Below are 12,657 nucleotides of genomic sequence, written 5' to 3' on the forward strand. Positions count from 1 at the left end.
TTTAGCTCTGGAATTCTGGGCTTAATTTTGAGCATAACAGCATGGGGAAAAAAAAAGTATGTGTTGTATGTATTTGCTCTCTTCTTTTTTGCCTTCAAGTAACTGTTATGTATGCTTTAACTTAATTTTATCTGCATTCACATTAGAAATAAGGTACGTGTTTTTCATGGTGTGTATAACTGTCACTTTGATCTTAAATGTCTGAATAACACCGTCAAATTTGTCTCAGAATGTACGTACACAAATTGGTAATAGGCACATCATTTCTGATGGAAAAAAGGACAGTCAAACTCTGAAGCGTTACAGATGAGTTTGTAGAGTAGCGGGGAAGTGTTCAGATGAATCACCCTTACACATCTAAAGCGGGAGATGCGCACTAAGGCAGATGGATTTGCCTTCACAGCCTGGGCTGTAGAAGCAAGCAAAGGGCTTCAAAATGTGGTTTTTATCCTCCAGAAAGATGCGTTTCATCCAGAGTCCAGCTCCCAGGGCAAGGAAAGATGCTGTGCTGGCTGTCCTCTCTCTCTGAGCACTCTCTGGCACAGTTGGTTGGGGACAAGAACTAACTTGGCTCTTCCACAAAGTCTCTTTTATTAGTACTCATGTAATTTGGCCTGTGGCCACGCCACCTCCGGCTGCAATCTTGTTCAGCTCTCCCAAGCAAAGCGGGGTTAGGCCAGGTCGTTTGGGGGATAGGAAGAGTTGCAGAGGAAAAACCAGGCTGTGCCAGAGAGGGGGTTGCTGCCCAGCTGTTTGACACCTTTTCGCCCATCGTGGTCCCAGGTTTTGTGACATGTAGGGTGCTTTTTCCCTGGGTGTCACAGCTTGCCATGTCCGTACCTGTAACTGCGTGTGTGAAGATGGAAGAGGGCTCTGTCCCAGCAAAGGTGTGAGAAAATCCAGTGACTGGGCAACTTCTGCAGCGAGGCAAATGCAGGTGGTGGGGTTTTTGGTTTTAATTTATTTTATTTTTTTTTTTTTAAGCAGGAGACACTTGCCTTCAATTGCCTGGGGCAGCCACAGAGCCTGCAGCCAGTGGGATCCTTTCTGGTGGGGACCTGTAGCCTCTCCAGGAGTTTAAAGACCACTGTAGGAATTTGTGCATGTGTTTTCCTGGTGGATGCTGTGCCGGAGATCCCACTGCTCAGGTGGGAAATCTGATCAGACAATCATGAAAAACCTTCAGGCCTCAAATTCAACAACTTTTTTTTCTTTGGGGATGAGAAACTTTATCCAATGCTTGTGTATTACTGTGGTTACCAGGAGGATGTGATACCTTGTTAGGGTGAGTAAAATTGGCTTCTAGTCCCTATTTTAATTATATGACAAGCAGTTGTTGAAGGAGTCCTTGGCTGGCAAGATCACAGTGTAATGCATCGTTCCTGTCAAAGCCGTGGCAAAGCCTGCGTAGCTTCTGTGGATTTTGCTCCTTCCCTCCCTCCTCCTTAGCTTGGCTTCCTGGAGGGGAAAATATGGGGTTTCACTGCAGGTGTGTCTTGTCCAAATGTCCTTGGACATATAAGCTATTGATCCACTGTCCAATTTCAGTCAAATCAGACCAAGACCTCAAAATAGCATCTGATGCTGAGCCTGCACCAGGACACGTGAAAGTCTTGTGTGCTTCAGCATGCTGCTTCTTGTGATCCACGTTTGGTGCCTGTTTGCAAGGGCAGTACAGGAGCATCACCTGAGAGGAGAGGGAGCAGCTCTTCCCATCGCCTGGAGAGCTGAAGGAAACTTTCTCCTGCCCTGTGCAGATCCCTGTTGCAAAAGCCCCTGCTAACATATGTGCTAACACACCTCCAAAAAATTTTTGCTCCTCCATGATGTTAGCTGGCAGGGGAAGGCTGCATTATTTATTGACTCAGAGTTGAGTGGAAAGATGGAAGTGCAAAGGTTACTGGACCTTAAAAGTGAGGTGAAAACAATAACCTTTCTGTAAGATATTAGCATGGCAGTCTGTACTGCCTGTGGAAATCTGCTTGGACAGTTAAAAATATCACCAGAAAGGGAATAGTTTTTCAGTTTAGTTGCCATGTATTAAATAAAAACTACTTCTGCAGTCGCAGCAGCAAAACTTGGTTTGATTCCAGTTAACATGGGATGCTACATAACTGCATCCAGTTTCAGGAGTGTTTCTCGCAGGTATTTCCCCTTGAAGGTCGTCCCCAAGGACGAGCTGCCTGCCAAGCTGTACCTCCCACGCACGCCCGTGCTCCTCTGCTGAAATCAGCCCTTCTCCACGTGTCTCTTCCCACTTCTTGGTGCTCTCTGATCTGCGGAGGATGAAGTATCTGCGAAGTTTCGCTAGTCATGTGTCAGGCAGGGCAACTAGCACCTTTAATTGTTCATACCAATGAACAATTTCTGTGTATATCTGAGGCCTTAGAAGCACAAGCATATTCTTCATTATTTGAACAGTTTGTTCCATCTTTTTATTCTCTCTCAGATTAAAAACAAAACTGTGAAGGTTGAAAGTATCATCATCTCTAGACTTGCCAGGGATCTGCAGGTCTTAGGAGGTAGGATTGCTTTAGGCTTTAATCGAAGAAAGACTCCGGTGTTTAACGTGGATACCTTTCCTCTCAAGGCTTTGCTAGGGGTTAGAGCTGAAGGGCATTGACCAAAACAAACTTGCATCCCATGTTGGTTAACTAGACACTGTGTGTAGGACTTGGATGTTTCTGGTCCCTGTGTGTTCTCATTCCACTTTCTGCTCCAACATAATTGCCGAGACTGGTATTTCCTGCTGTAATTTGGGTGAAAATCAAGACAGCTTTATTGGTTGCAGGCTGGACGCTTCTGTTCCCACTGCCTTTGCCGAGGCGTTTGTGGTTGCTTGTGCACTCTTGCAGGTTGTCCCTGCTTCCTCGTCTGGCCTAGCTTTACCTGTGAAGTGCTCACAGCACAGGGGTATCCAAGCTGGCTTTATTGAGCCAGCGTTGGTCCTGGACCAGTTTAGCTGCGTTAGCCCACACCTGGCTGTTTAGCATTGGTGTGGTGGATCTGGAGCTCTGTGCTCTGCAGGTGCATCTGTCGGACACCTACACATCTGCTATGAAGTAGACAGCGTTCATCTATTTCAAATTTTGTGAGGCTGTTTATGCAAGTTTCCCACCCCTGGACTAGGATTTTGTGAAGATGAATGTGAAACACAGATGGAAGTGGAGCATCAAACTTTGTGTCCTTGCTTGGCTTCGGTGGCTGGTGGGTCAATCTAATGCTGTTGCTTATGTCCTCAATGGCACTGTTTTTAAAATGCAGAGATTTGAGTGGTTCTTAGGATCTTCCCTCATTATTTTTTCTGATGTCAGCAGTTGTCTGTGCTGAGATTAGATATGACTCTTATTCCGAATGGTAAAGCAACAGGATGGACGTTGTGTCTGTGCGCACACTTCCAACCCATGGCTGCTCTCTGCTGCAAGCAATGTGATGCATTTGCAGAGGCAGTTTGAAACAGCAAAGCACCCAGATGCAAGTTTCTTCTTTTTAAACTTTGCTTTTTACAAAGAGAAGGCTTAAGTGCGTGCATGTCTGTACGAGAGAGCTTGTGGGGGGTTGATTGAGGCACTGAGTTCTCTGAAACACTGCATTTTTGTAGTGGAGACATCAGAGAATCCACACAAGGCAGTTCCCTCCTGTCCTCTCTTCCTCTGCTCCTCCAGGAGAGAAATAAATACAATATCAGGCTTCTCTGAACCTCTCTTCAGGAAGCTACCTGTCCAAGCATTAATGCGGAGTAGGGGAGACGGGGAAAAAGATATAAGCAGCCCCATTTGTGGCTCAGAAATAAGCTGGTCTTGAATCTGGAATAGGTGGTTAAAAGCAGCAGCAAGCCCTGATGCTTGTTGCAGGGTCTCGGCTGGTCTCCCCCAGCAGACGTGGGGGACCTGGCTGGTCTGGGAGCCACGTTCGGTGCTCGCAGGCAGGGGCTGTGCCAGCCGCAGAGCCCTCACCTCCCGACGCAGGGCTGCCCTCCGCTCCATGGGGCTCTGCCGCAGCTGGCTGAATCCCCAGCATCGCTTGTCACCTCACATTACCTGACAGACAGACTCCGGGCCCGCTTTGGCCTGTGTAAATGTCACCTGTGCCGAATGCCGCTGGAGAGGCGGAGGCGGCCAGCTATGGCTGGCACGCAGGACCGAGTCCCATCTTCTCAGTGCCCCCCGCTCTGTCCCAGAGCTGTTTCCCCACTGCAGAGCAGCTCCTTGCTGGTCCTGCTCTGCTGCCGTGCTGATGTTTCTGTTCGTCCCCCGAACGATGGGAGAAAATACCTAAAGGAAAGCCATGCCATCCCTGCGAGCCCACTGCCTTTCTTGTTGCTTTCTGTTGGGAGATACATGTCACTGTTTTCAACCAGAGTGAGTCTGACTTCCAATCTCTGCTGTTTGCGCTGTCCCAGCCAGCCTGGCTCCTTTATACTGAAACAACTTTGGGGGTGCTCAGCTCAGGTAATTAGTAACCCCAGCGTCAAGGACGCTTTGACATGGCTCTTCCTGCACACCTTCTGCCAGCCGTGCAAATCGTTCCTTGCACGTGATAACGTGGTAGCAGTCACATCTTACATCCCTCTTGGAGCTCTTCCACCTGAAAATGAGAAGCTGAGAGGAGTATTTCCCCAGGTGTGGAGAATGTATTTCTGTTCCCTTGGGGACCAACTCAGCAAACTTATCCCAGAGAAAGATTGAAAGTCAAAGTTTGGACCAAAAAGTTTGACCAAGTTTGGTCAAAGTTGCAGGAGTGCTTTGCTTTGATTTCCTCCCCTCTCCCCAGCCCATACACACCCTTTTCTAAATATGGTTTGTATTGCAGTTTATAACAAATGGATAAAAATTATTCATTGGTAAATGGAAAGTTAACGTGGATGGTTTAGACCAAGGGGTTTGTCACAGCCTTGGCAGGACAGTGCGGCCAGGCACTGTGGGAACAAGCACGTTAACTCTGGTTTTTGTCGTCAGGCCCTGGCAGAGCCTGGCTTTACACCTGTGTGCTCTTCAGTAGATACTTTCATTTATCCATCCATCTCCACCAGCAAACACTCCTTCATGCATTCATGCTTGCTCTTTGGTGTCTCATTGCTGGGGTGAGAGGGGAAGGCACAAGCCTTCCAGGCTTCCTGGCTTCAACTTTTGATCCTGTCCTGGATCTAGGGGATTCCTCTGGATTTCTCTGGCCATAGCCCTTGAACATGGACACAAGCATACCATGGGGCTTGCCTGGCAAGCAGCCTCCTTGGGTGAAAGCCTTGCTCTGGGTCCTTATGAAACCCGGAGCCCTTCTAATGGAGGAACGTAGTGGTGACTCTTTCTGTAAGGTCTGGTGTAAATGCAAACAGTTAAATAACTCTCCTGGGAGTCTTATTGGTTTAAATCTTTTTTCATGATACTTTCAAAATATGCCCTTTTCTGTGTTAATGGAAAAGGATGAAGAATCATTCTTCTCCTTCGCTGTCCTGATGTGATAGATTTCATCCCAGTCTCCCCTTCAGTGGCTTATTTTCCAAGCTGAAGAATCCTCAAAGGCGGTGTTTTTTATCTAGGTGTTTAAAGAGGCATAAACCCAATTTCTTTGTAAGTCTGTGCTACAGATGCTGTGGAGGACTGCATGCTATGGTACCAGACTACTTGCAGGTGATGAAAAATGCATTTGCTTTTGTCTGAAGCTGACAATGGCACAAGTCAGGATGCTTCTTTTAAGTCCCAGGAAATAACCAGGGTGCCGCTGTGAGCTGAGCGCTGAGCCTGCTGCTAAAGGCTCTCCTGGCAGCTGTCTCTGGGGTGGAAGGCTTTTGCGCTTGGGAGCCATTACAAGGTAGGGATTTTGTTGTCTACTAACAGAAAACAGTCAGCGTGTCTCCATGATGGTGGTGGGGGACGTGGGGTGACTGTCTCCAGCAGCAGGCAGGAGCCCTGGCTCTGCCTCCAGACCGTCTTGCTGCCTCCAAGGCTTCTGCTGTTGTCATTGAGCCGGCTTCCTCTTGCTGCACATCGCTTTCCCACTGGGAGAATTGATCCAAAAAGCCAAAGCAAGAATTGACAAAGACCTTTTCTCCCCCTCCCTCTGCAGAATTAAGTCTGAAGTGGGTTGATAACGACGGATCGAGTCCTCCTTGACTCTGACAAATGTCTTTAATGTTATTCAGCAAGCTGACCTTTTCCCGTCTTTATTGTGCATCTTCCCTTTGAATCAGATTTGATTGTTACTTCAGGTAAAATAACAAACACTGTCACGTAAATAACTTTGCGATAATGTTAAAAGGAGGAAAAAAATCCAAACAAACAAAACACCAAAGCACTGCCTTACTTGCAAATGCAATGGGAACAAGCATCCTCTGTGCCAGCCATGGAAAACCAACTATGTGACCTTCCCAGGCAGCATCTTTGCCTTCCTACTCCAGGGAGTGATCTCCTGTGTTGAAAAACTAACAGAGAAACAATGGTTCATTGAAATGTTAACGACAGCTAATGCTAACTGGGGTTGTTAAATTCTAGGGGAGGGAGAAAAGGTCATATAAATCCTTAAAATACAACTAGATAAATAACCCATCGGGACTAGTGGGCATTTGATGCCCAGATACCCTCTGAATATTTGAGATTCTTCTTCTAGGAGACAGCGTTCAGGCCTTGGGTGAGGTGTTCAGCCTCAGAGACTGCCCTGAAGTGGCGATCATCAAGGTTATAGTGCTTTTCTAGGCCAACTCTTCCCCAGTGGGGTTCAGGGGCAGACTGAGCTCATGGGGCTGCTGTGAGGCTCAGTTTGGCAACGTGCGCTGGAGCTGTTTTGTGTGGAAGGAGAAAACCCTCTTTCCTGGTGGTTGTGAGACTGTCTGCCCAGGTGTGTCTGTGTGGCCACAGTCTCTTCTCTGCCTTGTACAAAGTGAGGAAAAGTAATGGGCAAAATACTTGGTGGTGCCCTGTCCTCTCATCTGCTTTGCTAGCATGTCATGGGCAGTTTCTGTCCTACATTGCTCCAGCTCCTCCTGAAGATGCTGGCTTCAAGTTTTGAGAGCTGGAGGAACATGTGAAATAGCACAGTGGAGAGATAACTGGGTGGGAAGGGGAAAGACCTGAACCATGGGAAGAGGAGCCTGCTGAGTATGATGCCTGACACATGGAAGGGAGCGAAGGTGCTTCATAATACACAGGGAGAATTTAGGGTTTCTAGCCTGGGTGGTGGGGATTTCACGGTTTCAGATGTGCACTGCCTCTGCAGCCAGCTTGCATGAAAGAAATGGGACCTCTGGGAATAGCTCTGAGCAAACCAGCCTGAGGCCAGCAGGCAGCAGTGCCTTCTTCCAAGTCAGCTGAGGCACCGAAGCAGTGAAGGAAGATTTGATTATTAAGTATTACCTGCATAATATGTTTTGTTGCTGTGTGTAACTGTATTTCCTATACCATAACTGATGTTTCACTCTTTCCCTGTATAGCATAAGGCATGTTTGCTGGCTGGCTTCGAGCCTTGGCCAGCATCTAAGCTGACACAACCAAGGCTGGGCAGCTGACCGCCGTACAGCCAGCCTTGCTCTTAGTATATTTAATCTTTCTGCTTCTCCCTGTAGATTCCCCTGTTCACGCCAGCTCCACATCTGTGAGCCCGTCGTCGAGCCTTTCCACAGGAAATTCGGTGGACGGGCACCACAACTACCTCGAGGCCCCTGCAAACGCCTCCCGGGCGCTGCCGTCACCCATGAACGCAATCGGGTCTCCGGTGAATGCGCTGGGCTCGCCATACAGAGTCATCACGTCCTCCATCGGCTCACACCCCGTCACTCTGTCCTCAGCCCCGGGCATGAATTTCGTGACACACGCTAGTCCGCAGGTAGGCAGATGTGCTCGCTTGCTTTGCTATGATGTTCAGACTGAGTAAAGTCCCAAAAATTGAGGAAATGGGTTGGCTGGTATGTTTTGGCTACTTAGGGAGATCAGCTGTGAAGAATGACTTCCATTTTCTGCATAAATCTCCCTGGCACAGACACGGAAAAGACACCTGTATATATTTCAAAATACCCTGCATGGTAAGGGGAGAGAGCTAATTCCCGGGGTCCATTCTTACCATGGGTACAGTCCAGTTCCCCTCCACTGCATCTATTGCAGTGTGTATAATTGCTGTATTTGAAAATAATTGGGATAGCCAAGGCCTGCAGCATATGAAGCTTTCCCTTTCTTCCTGCAAAAGGATATCTGCTTTATTTCATTATGTGGAAAGGAGACAGACTTTCTAGAGAGACAAACGTTAATGCTAAATGCCAGCCACATGTTCTGTGTTGCATATAAACTTTGCCTGAAGAAAAATTGTTTCTGTCCTCACTGCCTGAGCTTACTCAGGGGCTGAGGTTTCCCCTTCAGACAGGGGGGAGACCCAGATGTTAGGGTTGGTGTGTTCTCAGAGCCATGGATGGACCAGGATGGCCTTGTGAGGCAGGGACAGGACACGCTGCCCTGAGAGGCTGACACCACCTTTGGCATAGCTGGGACCAAGGTGGCAGTGTGGAACTTTGATAGTCTGTTGAAATGTCCTGAGAGTTCAGATCTAAGTGGAAATTTTGCCTTTTGTTAACAAGACTTTGCATTTTATTAGTGTGACCTGAAGGTAGGGAATGCCCAAGAGCCTCACAGCTCCTGCTGAAGTAGTAGCAGAGAGATGATCCCTGAGCCCTCTCTGCCCCATACCCTGCTGCTACTCCACAGTCTGTCTGAAGCTCTTTCTAGCGCCTGCCACCAAGTCAGGGAGAGGATGGTATGGGGTGGCCCCTGAAGAGCTCTGAGAAAGTATAAGGCTGATTTGGCAGGCTTGGCTTACCCTTCACCAGCATCCTCAACTCCTGCCTGGGTCTGGGCTGTCTGCAGTCCGTGTGCTGGGCATCCTTCCTCCCTTCGCACCACCTGACTATTCCCCATCGACCTGTCAATATTTGTGCCCACGGCATCCAGGGCAGGTACTTCATGGTGGTGGAGCTGGTGGCAGCATTGGCTGCGTGGAAGCCTTTCCTTTCCTGGGCTTGGGGACGCTCTGGGAAGCGGTTTCCCCAATCCAGGCACCGTGCCAAGTTCCCAGCTCCGAGGAGCGAGTTTCATTTGTGTTGCCTCTAATGCAAGGAGACAGCTGGGCCTTGGGGATTTGGTAGGGAGGCAGCTAATGGATTTGGGTTCAAGCAGTTGTCCCAGATATTGTATGTGATTGCACTTAACCTGCAGGAACCAAGCTCCGAGGACACTGATGGCTAAAGCTGCCCCGTTATTGTCTCAAAGTGCAGCCAGAGAGAAAGAAAAGGTGGTACCTGAGCTCTGAGTAACGTTTTATATCATAAAAAGTTCCTCCTGGCTCAGCATCTTGCCAAGAAGATGTTTTCAGGGTAAAAAAGGTGGCTGGACACTTATGGGGAGGAAGGGGTTGATTTCTCCTTTCCTTGGGCCAAGTTCAGATTTTGAAGCATTAGGATTTACAGCTGCCCAGTGCCTGGGGAAAGTGAACCTCTGTTCCTCTGGGCAATTTTTCCCTATGCACTTTTATTTTCCCGTGGGGCAAAACAACCTGGCTCCTTATTTTTGCTGCATAATTTGTATTTTCAATGTCATCAGACTTTTGAAGCTTTGAAAATGAAGGGACAATGGTGAGGAAAGGTGAAAACAGACTTCACCTCTTTATTTTTCCAGTGACAGGTCCAAAAATCCCAATAGGATGAACCCTTCTTGTTCTTTGATGAAATTCTCTGTGGAAATTATTATACTTTTTCATGGGAAATGGTCAAGTTCTTGGAGCAAATGGAGAACTTGCAACAGCATGCATGAAATCTAGTGGTTTAGATATTACAGAGACTGTAACAAAGGCTGTAGCTGGATTTTTCATCCAAAGCCCTGTTTTCTGTCCCTGCTTCTGCTCTCTTACTGGGAAGAAGAACTTTAACTGATAAGTTTGAGTGACTGTTAAAAACAAGCTTAATGATGGAGAAACCATTCCTAGCCCTTAAAGCATGGCAATGGGAAAGATGATTTGATAGTGGGTTTTGGAGAGACATTGCTCTGCCCAGACAGCTTTTGACAAGACGTGCTCAATGGCCCTTAATCCTCACTGCCCTGCCGACAACAGCTGGAAAGCAAATAGCAATAAAATGAAGCCCTGGGCAACATCAGGCTTTGGTCTCTAATCAATGTCGGTTCGTAACCTTTAACTTGCAGCAGCCGTGAGCAGCTCCTGGGGATCTCAGCTGGGGGCTCTGGGCTGTTCACTTGCATCTCACTGCAGCTGATTTTAGATGCTCAGCCTGCTCCCCCCTCCCCCCCCCCCCTTTTTTTTTTTTAATCTGGAAACCCCAAATCTGCTCAGTTCTCCAGCCTGCGATAGTGTTTGGGAACCTGAGTCCCAGGGAGTAACCAAAATAGCCATGTTTTCATGCATTTATGCAGATTTGCATATCATGAGGCAGGGAAGCTAACCTACTTAACACTTTTTTTTTTTTAAACATTGTTACAGCTTCCCAAGCCATGCAGCAGCGCAGGTTTAATTGCAACAGATCACCTGGCTGCAAAGCTCTTCTTTACTAAGCTGTTAGTGCTTGAGGCTGCAAGCAGCCAGTGATCAGCATCCTCTAATGAAGCAGGCAGGATCCCACCAGCCTTGTCACTTGGAGGCTGTAACTGAGCAGCTGAGAGTTGCTGCCTGCCCTTTTCCAGCTCTGCTTAGTCCTGGCTTTGGTTACAGAATCAGGGCAGGGTGAGAGGCAATATCTGCTACCAGGCATCTGCTTAAACCCCTCCAGCTGGATTCACCAAAGGATGTCTGTCTGCCCATGGCAGCCCCATGGAGGTGCTGGGGATAAGCTTGTGGGACGAGCCCAGCAGGAGCGGTCAGGCCAATTTGGGGATGGTTTCGTTGAGGTACAAGTCTCGACTCTCTAACGTGTCTTGTGGCTTCTGCAGCTCAACGTCCTAAACAACATCAGCAGCTCAGAGGACGTCAAGCCCTTGCCGGGTCTCCCAGGGATCGGGAACATGAATTATCCATCTACAAGCCCAGGATCCTTAGCCAAACACATCTGTGCCATCTGTGGGGACAGGTCCTCAGGTAGGAGGTTTTCTTTCTTGGAGAAGGCTTTGTGCAATGAAAACTCCCCTGATGCTCTGAAGCAAGGCTCGTGCAGGAGCGAACACTGCAGAGGCTCGCTGGCGCCATACTGGCATTGTTGGATTCATAGCTGGGTCTGGCTTACCCAAGGGCAGGCTGTCTGCTTTGCACATTAGTTGGGCTGTGCCCAAAAGAGAGCAAACCTAAAAGCCACGCTCTTCTCCCTTATATCTATAATCTCATTTTACATTTTGTCCCTGTTTATCAAAGGTAAGCATATCAAAATCGCTGTGTTCTTATTCACCTGGGCTTTGACTGTGCTTGTTTTTTTTCTCCAGCCTGGCCATGCCTTGCAGGCCCCCTCCATATCAGTGTACCCCATTTGCTACCTATGGCATTTCTGTTCTTGCACTGCAGCTAAGATGTGGCTCCACATCCTTCCCCTGGGATGCAGTCCCTCCTTATCTCAGGAAAGTGGCAGTCCTATAGTTTGACTGTTGCTGGTCACTATTCCAGCAAAGAGATGTTAAAGCCAGGTCAGGCCTGCTAAGGTGACACCCTGCAGCCATTTTTTTCACCTTTGGGGTTGGTTCAACCTCCTCCACGCTAGATGGAAGGGCAGATGCCTGCCTGCCCATTGATGACCTCCCCTTGCCTCCCCAGGGAAGCACTACGGGGTGTACAGCTGTGAGGGCTGCAAAGGCTTCTTCAAGAGGACGATCCGGAAGGACCTCATCTACACCTGCCGTGACAACAAGGACTGCCTCATAGACAAGCGCCAACGCAACCGCTGCCAGTACTGCCGCTATCAGAAGTGCCTCGCAATGGGGATGAAGAGGGAAGGTGCGTGCAGGCTGGTGGAAGGAATGGGCTTATAGAAATTTTCCTTACGTTTATTAGGGTAAATCTGTCTCTTGGTGGCCCTCCAAGGCTGGAGCATTCAAAAAAACCCACACTGACAGCTTCAGGCCATTTTTGACCTCATTTTGTAAAGGAAATGAGGCTGATGGGGAAGCTATTACACTGTATTTTTATTTCCATCCCACCTAAACACACGTACTGGTGACTATTGAGCTTATTAACTGATTTTGACCCAAGCTTGCCTTTAGTTTGTGGCCCTCAACGGCCTGGACCCCTGTAAACCTCTGCTGTGGCTGTGAGAAGTCCTGCAGCCTACTTGTCTCCTGTGTGAAGAGCAACCTCCTTTTTTCATTTTCAGCTTGCTGGCTGCATTTGTCACCACCTTGCACTGGAAGATAAGGGTGAATGATTTATTTCTATCTTTCATTTTATAGTTCCCCGTCCTTTCCTCTCTTAAGCTGAATTTTGGAGGTGAGCTCTGGTACAGCCCACATCCTGCGGTGGTTTTGTGCTGCAGGAGAGAGCTGTGTGGAAGCAGTTCATACAGCCTCTTCCATACTCTACACGTACTCACTGCAGCCCCCAACGGACTGTATTTCTGGCCCACACCATCTAAGGTGTTGATCTGGAGCAAGGATCTGACCTGAGGCAATTGGACTTAGAGGGTTTTGACATGACTTGACGGAAGCCTCCAAGAGCTGCTGAGAGTGACCCGTGTCTCTGGTGGGTCCTGCA

At 48.3% G+C, this 12,657-nt stretch overlaps 1 protein-coding gene across 2 annotated transcripts in view; it reads left to right on the top strand.

Annotated features, from left to right (window-relative positions):
- Nucleotides 1-12,657, top strand: part of RXRG (retinoid X receptor gamma) — a 39,245-nt gene that overhangs the window by 19,843 nt on the left and 6,745 nt on the right. For both annotated transcript variants that reach the window (XM_075760316.1, XM_010307310.2), the window contains exons 2-4: nt 7,559-7,818; nt 10,917-11,061; nt 11,725-11,904. In XM_075760316.1, coding sequence (XP_075616431.1) covers nt 7,559-7,818; nt 10,917-11,061; nt 11,725-11,904 — 585 coding nt within the window. The remainder of the gene's footprint in view (nt 1-7,558; nt 7,819-10,916; nt 11,062-11,724; nt 11,905-12,657) is intronic.

The sequence above is a fragment of the Balearica regulorum genome, chromosome 8 (genome assembly GCF_011004875.1).
Source record: "Balearica regulorum gibbericeps isolate bBalReg1 chromosome 8, bBalReg1.pri, whole genome shotgun sequence".
Lineage (NCBI taxonomy): Eukaryota > Metazoa > Chordata > Aves > Gruiformes > Gruidae > Balearica > Balearica regulorum.